Source organism: Phlebotomus papatasi, chromosome 1 (genome assembly GCF_024763615.1).
Source record: "Phlebotomus papatasi isolate M1 chromosome 1, Ppap_2.1, whole genome shotgun sequence".
NCBI classification, from domain to species: domain Eukaryota; kingdom Metazoa; phylum Arthropoda; class Insecta; order Diptera; family Psychodidae; genus Phlebotomus; species Phlebotomus papatasi.
In genome coordinates, this window is record NC_077222.1 from 111576862 (window position 1) to 111596855 (window position 19994).

The 19994-nt window shown below is 34.8% G+C and overlaps 1 protein-coding gene across 3 annotated transcripts; it reads left to right on the forward strand.

Moving 5' to 3' along the window:
• The first annotated feature begins 176 nt into the window (after positions 1-176).
• On the forward strand, positions 177-19468 carry LOC129798788 (T-related protein). Of its 3 annotated transcripts, none has more exons than XM_055842133.1 (8): positions 177-1360; positions 8146-8355; positions 15184-15304; positions 15473-15616; positions 16279-16690; positions 16749-16856; positions 17735-18095; positions 18985-19468. In XM_055842133.1, the coding sequence occupies exons 2-8, from the start codon at positions 8159-8161 to the stop codon at positions 19220-19222; spliced, it is 1581 nt and encodes a 526-aa protein (XP_055698108.1). In that variant the 5' UTR covers positions 177-1360; positions 8146-8158; the 3' UTR covers positions 19223-19468. The 3 variants fall into 3 exon arrangements, with proteins under 3 accessions (XP_055698108.1, XP_055698110.1, XP_055698111.1); XM_055842135.1 differs by having other exon boundaries at positions 17738-18095; XM_055842136.1 differs by having other exon boundaries at positions 16291-16690.
• Positions 19469-19994: the final 526 nt, after the last annotated feature.

Below are 19994 nucleotides of genomic sequence, written 5' to 3' on the forward strand. Positions count from 1 at the left end.
GTGTAGAGGCCACATTAGGGGTATTAGGGAAGCTTCATACAAATTTTAGAATTTATGTAACTTATATAAAAATGTAGCACATAAAATAAGTTAGCATAGCAACGTAAGTTGTTTGATTTCTTATAAACATTCTTAAGATCCAAGCTTTTCCAGCTTCAAAAGGTGGTCCATCCCTGACTCCTTGACGTCACTGCATCAACTGACCAATGGTCACGGTGCTGAAGATCCACAATCAGGTAAGAAGATCGTGTCGAATGTGAATGTGATATACCGAAACAGTGCTCCGGGCAACCTCAGTTCGTTCTGTCCAGCCTCTTCTCTTGCACAATCCGACCACTGGAACTTACTACTCCAGACCTCATCACCTATAAGTGAGAGCAGGATGGCCAATGGCACCAATACAGGTACTCACCTGATATTTGTTCAGTCATGAGTGATCTCGGGGGAGGGAAAAATGGTCGGAGCATCTCTTGGACAAATTGGACATTAAAGCTGAACTATATTGTTTTGTTCAATTGGCGTTTGAGTGCGAACTTAAGCGCGGCACTTAGCGCTGGTGCATCAAAAAAAATCTAATAATTGCTTGAATTAACAGAAAACTGTTTAAATTTCGTCCGGCATTAAAAAGACAATTTATGTCTTTTTATTGGTGATGTGTATTTAACAAAAGTGTTGGCTTTTTTTTGTGTGGTTTCCTTTGAGGAAAAATCTCTTGTGCTAAGCACTGTGGACAGTGTCAATTGTGGGAGTTTTTGTCTTCATATTGTGTAAATTGTTACAGTTTCGCCAAGTTAGTGTTGGGTTGGCTATTTTTCTTAATCTAGGAAAAGTAATTTGCGTGTCTATTAAAGAGGAAACTTTTCTGGAGACTGCGATAATTTTGGCACACGCGGAGTTCTCAATGGTCTGCGATAAATAGTGGTGATGATTGTGGGAAAATAGGTGGTTTTTTCACACGACACCCGCGCTTTTTGTGTAATATTTATAAAAGAAAATATTTGACAAACTTGTACTAATTAATTACTGTGTGCTTAAATACATTTTGTGTTGCTTCATGTTGCCATTACCACTTCGGACACATTAACAGTTTTGCTAATCAAGTCCTAATCGTCTTTATTATGTGATTTATAAACATTGGCCATATAGCAAATCCTCCTGTGTGGTATTTGTGTGATCAATCAACATTCCAGCTGGTGCACGAAGGGATATCCCACTGAGCTTTTTTTTCTCAACCTAATCTCCTTCACCAGAGAGGAAAAAGCCCCAGAAATTGACACCACATCGAACAGCCCTCCAAGAGCTATAAAAGAATCAGAGAATCTGAGTTCTTTTTGCCATCATCCTTCAGCTCAAGTGAGCGGTAAGTGGACTATAGCAATGCTCAATTGAGAGATGAGTGACTTTTTGTTGGTGTGAATTTGCCAATTTTATCCCAAGCCTCACTCCCTGAACTTTAATTCACTTTTTCCCATGCCTCATAAACTCATCCACGGCGTTTAAGGCACTTTTGCTGGTCCACCGTGTGAGATTTGGTAAAAGAAGTCTCTCTCATAGAGACTGTACCGTCAATTACGAACACAAATTTAAATTCGTGAAAAGTTGAGTGGGATGAGATTTCCTAACAGTTTTAGATGCCAAAAGGAAAAAAAACAACAAAAAAGTAGTCTCGAATATAAAGTCTTGTATTTGTTCTTGGTTTTCTTTTTCACTTTGACCATCTAAAACTATGAGAAAATCTGAAAATTCCAAAATAGACATGATTCCTAATTACCCCATCTTACCCTAATTGGACTAGACACAAGACTAAACACACCAATTTTTCAACTCTAAAATTATTCCTAACGAAATTTTATACTAAAACATATACATATCGATCATTTAAAGTATTTAATGATCATCCGAGACAAACCTATTTTGAAATTCAAAACATATAGACATTTTTACAATTTTGAAGAGTTTAATAATTGAATAAGTAGTGAAGTCGGCGGGAGACGCACCGCAATTCATTGCAATAAATGAATATAATATTTCATTACAGAAGTTAATTTGTAATTTGTTCATTACTAAAGTTAATTTATAGTTGGATTTTGTTGAAGGACGGATCCTCTCGTGTCATTTTGTTTTTTATCGTTGGCCATAGAAGAAACTTATTGTAACTTTAATACAGATTGTTTCAAATAAAATCATCATTAAAAAAAATTACGAAAATTATTGTATTTTCCATATGAAATTTTTAAAATTAATCGAAACGTTCAACATTTGAAAGAATTTTATACGCAAAATGAGATTCAAGAAAATTATCGATTAATTATCAATTTAATTAGCCTGTTGTATTTTGATTCTGACTGGTTAATTTCGTATTTAATGAAAATTCACCTTTAAATAAGTGACTAAAAGTTCTAAATTTAATTATACTTGCAAATTATAAGTATTTTTTAATGTCTCGCTTTAAATTTATTTATCAAAAATTTATCTAAAAACCAACTTTGCAAAGATTCTATTGGAAAAATTCAAAATTTTGTCAATGATGAAATTATGAATGAAATTATTAAAACGTAGGAAAATTATTTAGGTTTTGATAGCCACATAAATTTGAAATACTGAAAAATGATCAACCATAAATGAGATTGAAAATTACAGCAGAATTTTTCCGCAAAACGTTTCGTATTTGAACCTCGCAATATATTTTATTTTCAGGCGAAAGATAGAACAGTTAAGTTTTTCAATAATTGATAGAATAGGACCCTAGGGGGAGGTGGGGCTATTTTGAGCTTTGCGGCTTCATTGATATGCGATTTTTTCGCATACTTCTTTGTATTTTGTATTTGTATTTTCTGGAAGAAACTTGGCTATAATGTAATGTAATTTAGATATACAAAACAATTGTGGATCTAAATAAAATAATTGCAAGGCCCTGCTTTCTTCAGAAATATGCGAAAAAATTGTATATCAATCTAACTTCACAGTTCAAAATAGCCCCACGTCCACCTAGAGCCTTATTCTTAAACTAATAGAATGAAGAATTTGTTGTATTGATTAATCACTTAATTTATCTCAATTAATTTAGTGAATTTAGTGATACAAAATGCACTTTGTATAATTAAAAGCCATTTATTTCTCAATATAAAAATTATTTTTTTCATAAATTTGAAATAATAACAGATAGATCACATAGATATTTCATATTTTTCTAAAATGATATCAATTTGATGAAATAAGTTTTTATCATTTGTATTAAATCTTCACAAACAAGTTTAGAAAGTTTGTCAAGGAAATTTTGTTTTTCAGTAGTATCAAATTGTCCTGATATTACAATATTTTTGCAATATTTTTGTTAAAATTTTGCCAACGATGAAGTTTTCATGGCAAAATGCGGCTGAACGCATACTTTTTTCCATTAACTTCCAGTAATTTTTCACTCTTCTTCCTCAATCTTAAAAATGAATGCGCTTCTAAAGCCATTTCCTAGAGTTTCATATTGGCGGATTAAATAATAATAGTTAAAAGATACTTAAACATACGGTAATATTAATTAGGAGCTCCAATCCTAGCTCTGTGAAGGTTTTCCTGAAAATACATCCTTTGAAACTTTAAAGTCGCTATAGCTTACCATTCGTCCTTTATACATCTCATAGCAAATAAATAAAGCCTTTCAAAGCTTCAAATTGAAAAAAATTATCACAAAGTTATGTGCATTTAAAAGGAAAATTTAGAAATTCTTAACAATTTTAAAATACATTAGAACTTTGCAAATGATTTCGATCTGTGTTCATACTTAACGATATGGTCTGTATCGCTTATTGTGGATTTATTGGACCGTCGGTGGAGGCTCCAATGCAGCAAAACACCCGTCTTCAGAGATGCTTTTAATGACTTTATTATTATTGTACTAGGGAGCTGCCTGAAGAACATCTTTTTCGTGGCTCCCTCAAAGAGATTCTTTTATGGCATACAACAAAATTGTTACCAGCACGCATTTCGTCATCTACAAATTTCTTTCTTCTCACCTTCACCGCAATTTTTCCATAACCCTTGGAATAATGTTTCTTGTGACATTATTCAATCATATTTCACCTTTTCAGCTGAAAATGTCAATTTGGTATCAAAACCTAGGCACACTTCCCATTATCATCAATTGCGATTGGAGAGCACGAAAGCTCATCCAAAGGCAACAAATTGAACTTCAAGGCACTTTGGCCATCACAAAATCTCAATGGTGGAATGTTGTTGGACATGTAAAAAAGTCCGATGTCGTCAGTGACTCCAGCCATTGCCCAAGACTCCCCATCCGCGTCCATTTTACAATAAATATGTACTATGTACACAGAGAGAACGGTTTCCAGGGAATGTATGATTTTAAATATTAAGTCAAGAGTGAAGAAATAAAATAAGACGAAATACAAATGCGTCTCCACATCACTCGGCAAACTGTACACATGATCCATAAACATAAAAGTCACGAATAAATGAGGAAAATAAACAGAATCTTAATAAAGTCCACGGCGTGTGGTAAATGATGTTTTTCTCTTGAATTTATTTTCGATTTTTCTGAAATAATTCTCCCATTTTTTCTGCTGGCTGACTGGTCCAACTAATACCCATCTCACTCATACAGCCTGGACCACCTATCCAGCAACCATCTCTGTCAATTGATCCAAGAGTGGCTGTATTTGATTGTTTCTTAATAATTCAGACACGATTTGTCCACAAACACGGGGCCAGAGCGCGCAAAAAAGTCACGCCAGCAAATACAGAGAGTCCCTCGTGCGTCGTGGCCATGTCACCATCTGACTCATTGGAACTACCCAGGGTAGCCTTAGGAAAAATCCTGCAAAATTTCCACAAAGAAAACCTTCAAACACCGAGTTTTTCTGACTAGACAGTAGTGCCCAGAAACTTACGAATTTAGCACAATTTATCTGCGAGATACTGATAATAAAGATGCTCAGTAAATAAGCTCAACAGTTCTTATTGAAATGTATTTAAGCGAAATTCAAACTAAAAGTTTAACCCAATTCCTGAAATTAATCCAAATACATGTCAAGAAGTTTTTTATTTTCAAAACAAACAAATAACATTTAATTTCTTTTCTGAAAGAAAAGTTTTAAACGCTATCTAAGGTTTATTTAAACTTTAAACATCTCAAGAATATATTTTCCAATTTTGAAACCAATCGGAATAAAACTCTGAAAGATAAGTCCTTTGGAAATTTTGCCATTATGCCCTGCCATACCAGTGGAAAGCATTAAGTTTAAGAATCTATTGCATAAAATTCTGCTTTTGAAGTCGATCGGCGCACGATAAATGCGAATGACCTAACACCTTTTTTATAGGAAGCTTTTCTTTAATTCAACCACTTAAGGATCTTCTAAATACCATTAGGGCACTAAGAGATTGCCTCTTAAGACCATGCTCAAGTGCTATAATTAAAGAAAAGCTTACGAAAAGCCGAGTGTTTAAATGTGAATACTCCGATTTCACTGACATTTTGCACAATTACTTTAGATAGGAATATCTTGTGCTTGAACTAATGATTTATTATTACCTTGATTTAGCTGTATTGCATAAAATAAGTCTGCCAGAAAATTAAAGCATATATTTTCTGATAAAATATGTTTATCATAAGTTATCATTTTTTCTGCGATGATTGACCAAGATACAATTTTTTAAAAGTGTCCGTAAATCAAGTCCCAGAAGTAAAATATTAAGCTGGTTTATTTAGGGCAATCTATCCTTCCGATGAGCGTCGGGATCTGTTGATCAAATCCTGTGAATCAAACACACAATTTCACGAGAACTTTCGATACTTATCGTGTCTTGTGGTGCTTGGCTGGTCTTTTCTTTAGGATTTTTATCACAAAATCCTCAACCTTCTTATGCATCAGTTTTGGAATTTAGTTAGGGGCTAATTTTCTTCATTTTTTTGCACAGCGAACGAACTGGTACTCCGTTCAGAAGTAAAATATTGTTCATGTACTGCTTTTATATGTTTTTTAAAAGTTAAATATTCTTTTTTCTAAATGTAAAAACCCTCGAAAAGCAAAAGTATTTTCTATTGTACGCGTAAAACTTCGAAACAAAATTCTTAACGATAAGTAAATTTTTAAAGAAAGAGAATTGTTCAACATGTTTTAATTATCTGGGCATTAGCCATATTTTTTATTTAAATCAATTGCACAATTTTTCGTAACTTAAAATATTTAGAAAATTGTTTTTCCTACAGTCCTACAATTTTTTAATATTCAGTTAAACTTTTAACTGTTAAACTTTTACTGAATTCCTTCAGTAAAAAATAATTTCAAAAAATGTTCATGTGCTCTTACTTTAAATTTTGAAAGACTACATTATAATTTACATATTTGTTTTTTTTCTAGAATCTAAGAAAAACAGCATTTTCGCAGCATTTAGAAAAAAAAATCTTTGAGAAACTCAATGCTATAAACAAATAATTCAGCTGAGACATGAACGATAGAAACACAGTTTATCTCAATTTTCGTCTTAAGTCTTTTTTTTAAGATAAATGAATCAGAAATTTCTCCATGGTTCAGTTATTTTTAAATTTGCGAAACTAAGTTAATTATCAAATTTATTTTAAATAAAGTATCGTCAATCAAAGCGACTGATAATCAAAAACCCGATCTTTTCCAGAGAAGATACAATATTGATTATATTTAAATTAAATATTCATTATAATTAAGACATATTGGTTTAACTTTCTTTGTAAACTTCTTGGAAAATTCTGAACTTTGGAGAAAATGAGAACTTGTGAAAAGTTTTGGGAATTTTTATTTAATTTTTCTTTTTTCAACTATTCAAACTCGATAAATGAAACTTGAGAAAAAAATATCAGAATAGAAAGGATATTGGCGATGAAAATTGTTGCGCAATTAACTTTCTTATAACTTTTTGTTTTTTTTTATTAAATTACTCAATAATTTATAATGCACATACTTAATAATTCCGATTTTCTCCGAATATTGCTCAAAATAATTCAAGCATTATTTGAGAATTTGAGATAAATAATCAGTGAGACCTTTTGATGACGGATAAGAAATTCATTAAATCGTAAAATATATGTAAAGGGGGAGACCGCGGAAAAATTAATCATTGAAAATGTGATTCAAATATGATTTTCACAAATTTAAAAGGAAAAAAAAATCATTTGCTGACTTAAATTGCCTTGATCTCCCCTAAGAAAAGTGGGGCACCTATGAATTGGTTCAGGTTTGAAAATGAACCTTATCATGATATAATTCACCTTTTCAAACCAGTTGTGAAACTCAATTGTATTTTGATAAGGCTCATTTACAATTTTAAAATAGGAGAAAAAAGCCCAATTTCAAAGCTGCCCAAATACAAAGGTGCCCCAATTCAAAGGTGCCCCACTTCCCACTAGATTTTTTTCTTTTTTAAGCATTTTATTGAGAGTGCAGTATTTTAACTGGAATATTTCGATGAAATCCTAATTTATGACCATCCAGTAATCTTAAAATTTTTCTTGATTTAAAATTCAATAATCCTAAAGCTCCTTCACCATCGAAAAACAGCGCTCTGTCTTTTGGAGCTACAAATCCCACTTTTCCTGTGAATCTCTGGAAAATTGTCTCGGGTATTTGTGTCAATTGTTCTGAATTATGTGAAAATTGTATGAGTAAATCCTTGGGTTTCCTATATGCACGGAACAATGGGATACAAGAATAGTACAATTTTCATCCGTCATCCACCAAAAAGTCATTGACGATGAGGAGAAAAGCCACGCAAATCGTGTTCAAATACCACTCTTTTCCACTTTTTCCGCACCGCGCGCTACAAAATCTCATCTCTGAATACATAATCTCTAGCTGAATATTTGCTCAATAAATAGTATTATACTGGGGCCGAGAAGGATGAAGCTTTCCATCCAACTGGAGTGTAAATTTGTTGAATGAGACAGACGAGTGAATTATTAAATATTAGAAAATTTTTTGTACATATATTCAACCGCTCAAATCATGACGGTTGAGCGATGTCCCTCTGTGGAAACTTTTTGCATGTGTCGGACATTTTTTTGTTAAAAAAAAAATAATAATATTTCTTCTGCTGCATTTTAGTCCATGGCTCAAGTTTGTGCTATAAATTTGTTCTCTTTTGCCCATGACATCACAGCGGAGCAGGAGTTATGGCCACATCGCACATTTTGTCTGCGATTGAACCCCTCAATGGTGCAAACGCAGGGGCTACTTCCAGTACTTCTGGATCACATAACAATCGCAGTCCGGACATTGAGCGCAATTTGAACGTGACTCTGGATGACCGAGAATTGTGGCTGCGATTCCAGAATCTCACCAACGAGATGATTGTCACGAAGAATGGGAGGTAAGTCGTGAAAATGTAATTTCCAGACATTCTACCTCCGTAGAATATCTTAATTCTCTATTACCTGTTTCATAACTGTCGTATAACACTTTAGGGAGCTTTTAATATAGAAAAAGATTAAAAGAAAAAAGGGGTGACAAAGTATCCCAGCTTTGCAGATTGCTCGAGTATTCTCCAAAGCTAGAACTTGTGCATGACTTCTACTTTCTATGCTCCAAGAATTGTTTTAATGAATAAAGTTATGTAATTGTTCAATACCATGGTGCCAGAGGACAAGGAATGCAATTTGTACCGGGTGTCTTCGCAAGGAAGTAATAGCAGAAGTTATGTTTTTTTAGTACATTATACTTTTTAGAAAACCCTAAGAATCCATGAACCTCATGATCCATCGGGATCCATGAACCCGACAATTCCTCCTATTACAAAAAAACAAAAGTTCATTTAAAAGAAAAGTTGGGTTGGTGTGGATTTGGCAGAAAATCTAAATTTTTAAAAATCAAACAAAAAAATTATTGTTACGATTTGAAAAACTATTAAAGAATTCCATAAAGTTTTGTGAAAAAGAATCATGATATTTTACTTTCGAAAAGCATTAAAAAATGAAAATGGCTAGTAATGTGAGGCATCCTAAAACTATCTTCGATCTCCCAACGGACATAGTGATAAAAATATTGGTGAATATTTGGAGTCGAGTAATATGTATTTTTTCTGGAAAAGCTCTCCTGATATGCGACCCCTGGCAAATACAATGCTTGATAAGAGTCTTTCGATCATTATGTTAAAAAGTCAGCTTAAAGAGTCATTTAATTGATTGTCCAATCACAACGCAGGGCATTTATTCACTTAAATATTTTAAAAACCTCACCAAACTAAATCCTCTATTCATGAAAAATCAAGTGTTCAGATGTGACTTCATATTTTACGGATTGGGGGAAATAATAATCATGTAATTAATACGGATTTCATGTGTTCCTTTAATAATTATTTCTAAAGAAATCCTCAAGGATTTTATAGCACAGCAGCCGCTGTTAGAATATACAGTGAGCGAAATTCAAATAGGGACGGAACTATAAGTAGGTGATGTGGGTGGTGTGTAAGTCGGATCGACCTAATATTATTTTGTAGACCTATCCAACAACACTTTAAGGTAGTGCCCCATGTGCATTTACGTTCGTGAGTGCACGCCAGCCAAAATATCAAATTTTTGGGTGATTTATGAACGAAATTCAAATATTGACAATGTTGATTTTTTTTAAATAAAAGTAAATAAAAACTGATCAATGAGAAAGATTCTAATATAATTAGAACTTGATTCCTTATCCTTTATGGGAACAATAAGTCTTTCAACTATATTTAAAACCAATTTATGAAGAGTTTTTTGCTCAATTCGCTACATACGCATTTAATATCATTCTTGAACTCATCTACCGTCCCTATATGGTCTGATACGGCTTAAACTCTCCATTTACATCTCTTGCAATGATGAAATAGGGCTTTTTTCTATTCTTATATTATGGAACTGCACCTTACTATGATATAATTTGGTTTTATTAATCAAATCTGGAACTAAAGTAGATTATGATAAGGCTAAGTTCCATTCTTAATGGAGATAAAAAATCCCTATATCAAGATTATCCCACTCCCTCTACAATTTAAGTCATAATTTCAACTAAGCTCAAACACGGACTAACCGAATAGAGAAAATCTTCATAATAACCATGTGTTTCTATTACTGTTTCTAAACTTTAGAATTCTGATTTCTTGGGTACCGTCGTTGCGGGTGACTTTGCACGTTTTTTCGCTGTTTTTCAACTTTGCCCAATAAAAGTGGATGGTTAAAGTGAAGGGAGGGGGGTTTTTGAGTAAAATTATTTGTATTCAGTTGTTAATGAATGGATTTTGTGCCACTAGCATTAATTTTATAAAATTTTACTATGTTTAAAAAAATCAAGAAAAAAGGCTTGCACTGGGGATAAGGTGCGGGTGACTTTGCACTTTTTAATAAATACTAAAAAATCAATAATTTCTGATAATAAACGACAATGAAGATCTTCACATCCAAGGGTAAGATGCATGAGATCTACAAGATGACATGATCGCCATCTTGATTTGACGTTTCTGTCCGCCATTTTGAATAACTGTCAAAATCTAAAACAGGTCCAATTAGGTTGAAATTTTAGTATGTTGTAGCTGATATCAAGACCTTTTCAGAACGTATCTATGTTCCGGTCTACGTCAAGTATTTACTTTGATACAGAGGCTCAAAGTTTAAAGATTTGAAATATTCATATTTTGGCGATCTTTATTTTCTAATCCTGAATTTTAAAACCTAAACGAAATGCCTCAGTAACCATTAGAAATGGTTGAGGCTTTTATTTTATATATTTATTTACTCTTACATAATTAAAAAAAAAATGAAAAGTGCATTTATTTATTTTTTTTATTTCTTCATCTTTGCAAAAGTTTTTCAGATCTTCAAATAATATGCTGTTATAAAGAAAAACATTACTTTTCTTTTTGTTTGTAATTTAGATCTCATCGCCTAACGATAATACTGCCTTTTTTGTCATGGTTTCGATAAAAGAAGCTCTCCGTAGTTCTGTATTAATGAAAATGTCAAAATTTTGAACTTAGAGCCCCAGTATCCAGACAATTGCTTGACCTAGGTCGGATTTTATATATGTTCTGAAAAGGTCTTGACATCAGCCAGAACATACTAAAATTTCAGCTCAATCGGTTAAGTTTTTTGTTTTGACAGTTATTCAAAATGGCGGACAGAATCGTCAAATCAAGATGGCGACCACACCATCTTGTAGATCTCGGTCATTTTTTCTTAGGTCATAAAAAAAATTGGATAATTTTTGATCAAATACTTCTATAATAAAGCTTAAGAAAGTCCAATATATGCAATTTTATAATATAAATCATGCGTTCTTAGGAAGACTATAGTGAAAAAAGGAATTTACTAAAAATAATGAACAAAATCGAAGTGGATTATTCTAGCCAGATAAATTTAGAATAGATTTGGGCAATTTACTTCTCTGAAATCGATTTTGGAATTGCACCTTCAGATAACTTTTTCGCGGAGTTGTTTTTTGACAAAATACCTATACTAGGATTTCATTGACTATTACTGAAACTACAAGAATCCTTTTGAGGATCATTGTGCCTTACTTGGTACTTAACATATCCCTATATACTTTGACATAGTAGACCGGATCGGCGAAGACTATCAATAAGTGCTAGAATTGTTCAAACTCTCACAAACAGCAGAGTGCAAAGTCACCCCCCGAGTGCAAAGTCACCCGCAACGACGGTACCGTAGATACGGGTGACTTTGGTCTTCGGAACTGACATTCCACTCCTGCTTTTCGTAAGCTTTTCTTCAATTCTAGAACTTAAGGATAGTTTTCACCTCACCGAACGGATATATTAGATCGGACCGATAAAGATCATCCTCAAAAATGGTCTTCAATGGTGTACACCGATCCAATCTACCACGTCCGGTCAATCAAGACCATACTTAAGTCCCAAAATTAGAGTAAAGTATATTAAAAGCTGGAGTGTAAAGTCACCTCCGGAATGCCCTTTCCCAAACTTTGGGGATATATCTCTCATTATATTCAGCAGGGGTGTAACTTCAGCCATAAGTTTACTTTGGATGAGTTTTTTATTATTTTTCCCCAATCCTTTTCTGTACATAAAAAATGCGAATAAGGGAAGAGCACCAGCGATCGGCAGTGTTCCTCGGATCGTTAGGTTATTACCATATTGTTGCACCAATTCTACTGAATTTTTAAAAATTATTAGCTACTTTTTACCATTTAACTTTCACAAGAATGCAGTGCATTAGTTCAGATTTAATTTATAAGACCAATTTTCCCACAGATACCTGATTAAATTTCAGACGATCACACTACTTACGTACAATGCAACTATGTACACAGTATTTAGTTGCGACTACATCTATTTATTATTAATTTACTGTAAAATTTTTAAATTCAAATTCGCAAATATAGTTAAATGGTTCACTATTATACCGATTAGTATACACAAAAAGGGACAGATAATCCTAACCGGCTTATGTAGGTGAGATTCTTAACGTGAGCTAACTCGGAGTGCATGCAAATTCGATTTAGAGCTGAAATTGTGAGTCGCCATTCAGTTATCTTGAATCAAATTCGTGAAATTATACAAATTTTGTATTTAAACCAAAATATCAAGGATTTGGATGAACTGACAGAAAAGTGATATATGGGTGAAATATAGACCAGAATGTACTCTATAATTTTCCCATAGAACATGATCTCATCGATTACTCAGAAGCCAAGATAATCGAAGTTTTTTGTTTCTTAACTCGTTTTTTCATCCAGAGTGCCCCAAGTAGTTATTTGTTGAACTTCAACTATATCAAAGAATTGTTGTATTTTGCGGGACTTTCCATTTAAACCCCTATTTTAAGTGTCTTTGTGGAGTAAAGGCAGTCAAATTGGCATCTGAGTGATTTCAAAGCGTTATTATGGGAAAAATCAATTTTTTCACACTTAAACGGCAAAATCGGAGTGATAGCGTAGTCTGAGCGGAAAATGATGTATGAACGAAATGTAGAGACAAATGTGCTCTACAATTATGTCGAAGTAATCATCAAAATCGGTTTAGCGACAGTCGAGATAATTGAGGTTATGTGATATTGAAATTGGTTTTACGACTGTGGCGCCCCTGGTGTTGGTCCCACGAAGTTCAAATATTCTAGAAAGTTGTAGCATTTGGTGAGATCTTTCGTTTAAGCCCTCATTCATCAAAATCGGTCACATAGAACCGGAGATATGATTTTTTGAATTTCGTGAACTTTGACCCCTCATATCTCCGGTTCTATTGAAACCACAGCGCGCATACGCACCATTTTGGAAACGTCCTAGACTGGACTACAACATACTAAAATTTCATTAACTTGCACAATGCCGTTTTTGAGAAAAGTGACTTTGAATTTCGATGAATTTTGACGCTATCACAGCGCCACCTATGGTGACTTTTTGAACTTCCATCTGAAAGTGCTCATCGAGACGAAACCAAAAAGGTAAAATTTAGGTCGCTATGTTAATTAGAACCGGAGATAGAGGCCGGTCGATGTTCGAACTTTGACCCCTTATAGCTCGGGTCAGGGGTTTTAGATCGACTTAAGGTTTTTTTGTTTGATAGGTATAATCAACGGCTACAACATACTAAATTTTCAGCCCGATGCACAATGGAATTTTTGAGTTATTTAACTTATAAGATTTAAAAATTTTCTTTTTAATAATAGCGCCCCTAGCGGTGGTTTTATGAACTTGCGATGTTAGAATAGGAAGTGGCATTTCACGAGAGCTTTCCAAAAAGCCCTCACTTTTTAAATTCTGACAATTAGAACCGGAGTTATGGCCATTTTAAGAAATTTTTTTTGGACCCTTATAGCTCGGGTCAGGGGGGTCGGGGGACCTTAAGTTTGGTATTGATGGAAAGCTCTAAGGCCCAGCTATAACATACTAAAATTTGAGCCCGCTCGATGCCATAGGGGCGGAGCTATTGAGAAAACAAAAAAAAAGGGGGGTCTTCAAAATGGCGGAAGGAGGGGTGGGGGGTGGGGGGTCAATGCACCAAGTTGCAATTTTCACCCGATATATAACCTTTGCCGAAAACCGCAAGTCGATATCTTTTTTAGTTTAGGAGCTATTAAGCTCCAAAGAGCGGCCGGCCGGCCGGCCGGCCGGCCGGCCAGCCGGCCGGCCGGCCGGGAACGTAAAATAGCCACATATATATTCGTGATCAGGAAGTGGCGAAACACATTTTGGCCAAGTTTGAGGTCGATCGGACGACATGAAATTTTGTTAGGATTATAGTAGGTGAGATTGTTAAGAATCTCACCTAATACCAAATATTATTTTGAGGCTTGTATTTTCAACTAAATATCGAGCATTTCTCTTAACATTCCGATCCGGGGTAATCTTCCCTTATAAATTTTAATGTTATTTCAGCCAAGGTAAATTTATGGTTCGGGATTTGTCCTTGTAAAATCGAATGAGTGGTATATTATTATTGCTCTATCTTTGTGTTAAATCAGCGAATAGGGTCTAAAGTTCTCATAGAAACACTTTTTTTTACCTTTTTTTTTTGAAAACTAGGGCAATATTTAGTAGAAGCACCCTTGCTTCATATACTATTTTTATTTTATTTTACTTCATCAATTTTTTTCGTGGCTATCGTCATTGAGTAAGAAAAACAACAAACCTGGGAAAATTGTAGTAATTGGCAATTTCGATGGTTGATGGAAAAATAGCGAGAAAAAATATTTGAGCGAATTGAAATGCCATTCAAGCATTAGCTCCATGTTATTCCATTTTGTGAAACACATACCACAACGACCATGAATGGGTTAACAAATAAAATAAATATTAGACAAAATGTGATTGGGATTTCACTTCATAGAGTGTTTAGTCCCAACACCCAATATTGAAGAGTTGGAGCGATAAAAATGCATGATGATGCTAAATAGTTCCCTTTTTGCCATTAGCTAAACTATTATTGCATTGTTCTTCTATGGTTGTTAGTAACAAATTGTTAAATGGACGAAAATACAAGGCGTTAATTGACGAAACCAATGCATTTATTTGCCGGGTACTTGGCAGTCTTACTATAATTTCGTTCTTCAATGCTTCATGAAGCAAAAATACATCATCTAATCAGCGTGAGACTTTTTCCACCCACGCTCCTGGCTTTCTGACTCATCCCCAGAAGCTAATCAGAAAGCCTCTGAATGCTAGAAATCATCTCACGCAACATAATTCCTTTCAGACGTATGTTTCCTGTGGTTAAGGTAACTGCAACTGGACTCGATCCGGCCTTTATGTACACCATCCTCCTAGAATTCGTGCAGATCGACAATCACCGCTGGAAGTATGTGAATGGGGAATGGGTAAGCAAAGGCACATTGCAAGACTACACCGTATCAATTAGCGACAAATGCAAAAATCTCGCTAATTGATAAGTCACACAAAAGATGTTTTTTAATGACGCTTTTCCACACCACATCATGAGCTAAAATATTATTTTAATGCCACGTTTTCTAATGTTCGGGGAACAGGTACCCGGCGGTAAGGCAGAAGCACCTCCTTCCAATCCCATCTACGTCCATCCTGAATCACCTAATTTTGGGGCACATTGGATGAAGGAGCCAATTTCATTTGCAAAAGTCAAACTCACCAATAAAACCAACGGTTCTGGACAGGTAAGCACAATAAACTTTTCAAAAACAACAATTGTATAGAATTTTAGAACTTAGAAAAGTGGTCGAACTTGGGATTTTTAAGCAACACTTTCAAAATTAGTCACTCCTTAATTCTATCGCTTGAAAAGAAGCAAAAAAATGCTCAAGTTCTCATTCACTTTGTGATTTTTTAATATACACACCGAACATACCGATCTTTAAAGAAAAGGGAGATAATATAATAGTTTATTAATGTATTGGATTAATTATTAACTGAAAATCAAGAAAGTTATATTTATTTAACAAATGTAAAGTAAGTGGAGCATGTAACGACCATGGAAGTTGGATGGTCACCCAAAAATGACCAAAATAAAATGATTATTTGAAAATTATTTGTCGCTATTAACGAATTATCTTTCACAACATGTGTCTCATAAATAACGAAAAATAATAAAATCAAAGAATAATTTATTTTATTTATAAATTCATGTCCCTGTACAGTTTTAATTACATACAATCCAACCAAATCCAACACTTATATTCGACTCATGCTTCACTTACTCGTACCTTCTTGAAATGTCTGTCAAAAATGTAACAAATTTAACATTTTCAATTGACAAGATAGGATCCGAACCTAGATTTAAGACACTTTCCGCTGTTAAATCCATGAAATTGCCTCAAAGAACCCATTGCAGATCATGCTGAACTCCTTGCACAAGTACGAGCCACGAGTGCACCTAGTTCGCGTAGGGTCGGAACAGCGTCGTGTGGTAACCTATCCCTTCCCCGAGACACAATTTATCGCAGTGACGGCGTATCAGAATGAAGAAGTAACATCACTCAAGATCAAATACAATCCTTTTGCCAAGGCCTTTCTGGATGCTAAAGAGCGTCCGGATGTAGTATATTCACGGGAAAATACCACCTATGGCTGGTTCCTACCACATGGATCCTACTCAAGTGCTCAGGCTCCAATTGCCCCGTGCGAGAGATACGCCGGTAGAAGTAGTCGGAATGCACCGTACACAACTCAGAGACCTAGATCTATAACTAATAGCACATCATCGCCCCCTCCACCGCCACCACCAGTTTCAGGTATAATATCCTAGATAATCAATAAGTCATCGATTAAACTCCAACTTGATATTTTCAGCTGAAGCAAACACTCCGTCGGTCTTTTCAAGTTATCCGGCAAGCTGGCCATCAACAAGTACGCCTTCGTATTGGAATCCAGGGAATCCTAGCAGTCCAATTGCCGTTGGTAAGTATCCCCAACCCCAACTCACATCAGTTTCGTTCATAATTTTATTTTTGAGTATCTAATGATTTACTATGTACTTAAACTAGATCATAAATTATGCAAGAGTTACCAAAGAATTAAAAAAATAATATTATGAACAAAAGTATTACTCAGAGTTCAATTACCAATTCATTACTGTTTGATTAGAGTTCAGATACATTATATTGTCAAGACTGATAAAAAATGCAAATATAAAAAAATGAATGGTAAGATACTTTAGACATCCAAGGCTTTAAAATTTTCCCTTATAGTGATATTCCAATGAAAAATGAACATGTTTTTAGCACTTTAACGTTCTCAAGTGCTTCTGCATTATCGACTTTTCAATTTTTTTCTTTGTGTTGGTTCCAGTCGTGACAGGAACCAATATAAAGAGAGGTTAATTATGAAAAAGCACTGTTTGGGATAACACTATTATATACTTTTCTTGAAACCACAGAAATTCAAAAATTGGTAAAATTTATTTTCGTGTAAAAAACAGTAAAATATTTGTTGCAACTGTTCCCATGGTAAAAAAAATCAACATAAATAATTAAAACATTGAAATACTATTAGCAGAAATATTTATTTTCACCGTAACCATATATTATTTAAACAAAGGAATTATGCTAATTACGTTGACAGTATTATTTTTGAATATCCGCAATTCAAAGGGAATATATTTAAAAAAAAATATGAATAGTCCCGTCACAGTAAAGTGAATTTTGTTCATAATGAGGCTCTATAAAATATTGATGAGACAGAGAAAATTGATACTTTTATTCTTCTGGTAAATTTCACACCACCGTAACGGAATGGGGGAGACAAGGTAATTATCATGAAATACCTTGATCTTTTAGCAGTTCCTCAGGCTACATCACCCACGCCATCGGGTGGTTCGCCGGGCTATGTATCGTCTCCTGGCAGCTACACCACCCACCACCTCACGCCTCACAATCAATATATCAGTGCGACACCCGCGGATGGCTACCAACCGGCCGGTGGATCTCCCACGCCCCTTTATACGTCCTCATACCAAGTCTACCACCCGACGCCCGCCGTGTCGCCCTCTCATCAACTCTATGGGAACGTTCTCAATGCGCCCACTATCACTAACCTCGGGTACTCCTCCACCTGGCACAGCGGTACTGACTACGGAGTCTTTCAGAATTCCTACCATTATCAAGCACCCGAATATGTACCCCTAATTGGAGAACTAGAGTAAGTGCATTGTGTTCTTTTACTATTCAATGCGGTTACTTCACATTATTGCAAGAGCTTTACCAAGGGGTTTATCAATGCTTATATTTTTCTGAAAGAATCTGAAATATAGGGAAAAATCGTGTGGCTGAAAACCGGAAGTCGATTTTTCTCACAGTTTCTTCTTCAGAAGTGGTTGTATTGTGTAATGGAAAAACGGACGTAGGGGAAAGCGCCCTACCTTCGGACAACTAAGCTTCGAACAATTCATTCTTTTCGATATGTTTTTAATGAATGAATGAGCTAGTTCGATGCTTCAAATATCCCAGAAATAGCCCTGGGTCAAATCCATTGGAAACATAGAGAAAATATTGAGTTGTTCGCTGCTTGAGTTGTCCTAAGGTAGCGCGGTTTTCCCTACAGTTGGATAAAATATTATGCATCATCGACGGGAATGATCAAGTTTTTAAAAGAAGTAGGGCTTGAATGTAATATAATTTGAAAAGACAAAACATTCGTGGAACTAAATAAAATAATTGAGAAGCCAAATTTTCTGTAGAAATATGCGAAAAAATAGGATATCATTATAGTCACACAACTCAAAATAGCCGTACCTTCCCGTACTACTCGTAAGTATTTGGCTTCTAAAATGAAAAAAAAAATTACGAAGCTCAAAAATATTCAAATGACTTTAGCATAATTCAATAATCTATTTAGCTCTGATAGAGATCTACGCTTTCTTCTTATCAAATTTACTTTTCAAATTTGTGGAAAATCAATAACTTTAAAATTTACATACCCCTTGGAATTTTTGCTCGGCGATATTCAGTTTGTGTCTGGTCTCCGGAAAATCTTGGTGAGATTTTCCGAATATACATATTCTTATGGCATTTTTGTGGTAAATTTCCAGAACATACCCACCACCACCCAGTGAAGCTACCCCAGAAACGCCCAAGGAGGAGACACCCATTTACGGTGGTGGAAACCATCATGCAACTGCAGAATCTGTCTTGCAGCTCAAATGCGAAAACCACTCACCCGAAAGCGGAAAGACCGATTTAGCCTCAGCCACCTCCACCACTGGCAATCGGGTTCCAACATCCAGCAGTAACTGGACCCCCCTAACACCCCCACAGTCCCACATATGAGACTGTCGTCATAAGCTCATTATAGCACACAATTCTCGAATAGAAGTGTCTCCTGCACACAATTCTGGCCACAGGGCGCTGAGGAAGCACAAGTCCAGAAATCTTCCAACATTTGAACAAAGTGGGAGGTGGGAGGACATGAAAAGCAAGGAGAGACCAAGAAACTTGTACCAATATTGCATATTTGTTTCATGAAATTATTATTGAGGAAATGATATTTAGTAAATGAAAGTCATATATGTATTATCTATGGGAAATTGCTCATCATGTGAATTGCAATCTTGTGGCCATTTGGAGCATGTGGAGATTGTGCTGTTGCACTATGAGTCCATGGAATTTCTAGCGAGGAAAATTGCGAAGAAAAATCTTATTGTTCAACCGGCTTTACTTAGTCCGCTAATACAAGTGAAGAATCCTAACCTTTCTATGCTTTATTTTATTTACAGTTCTTCTTAAAAAAATACCACAGTTGTACATCTCAAAGGTCATTTCAAGGACAACCCACAGAATTTTATATCCTTCTTTTGATGAAAATTACAATTGAGTTCTTATAAAATTATACTAAAAATTATTCGAACTTATTCAAACGATTTATATAACGTCTAGGAGAAACTGGGGTACCACTAAACACGGGGTAGCACCAAACACTGACCAAGACCAAGACAAGACTTATTGAAATTTATTAGTATTATAGGAATCCTTGTCCACTGAAGCAATAATCGAGATAGTCCAAGTAGTTTAGAAATACAAATTAGTGTTTGGTGCTACCCCG

Excerpts from the sequence above, each read along its gene's own strand:
- LOC129798788 (XM_055842133.1), top strand. The coding sequence starts at position 8,159 with ATGGCCACATCGCACATTTTGTCTGCGATTGAACCCCTCAATGGTGCA. Across the intron at positions 8,356-15,183 it reads ATTGTCACGAAGAATGGGAG|ACGTATGTTTCCTGTGGTTA; the intron begins GTAAGTCGTGAA and ends AATTCCTTTCAG. Across the intron at positions 15,305-15,472 it reads AGTATGTGAATGGGGAATGG|GTACCCGGCGGTAAGGCAGA; the intron begins GTAAGCAAAGGC and ends TTCGGGGAACAG.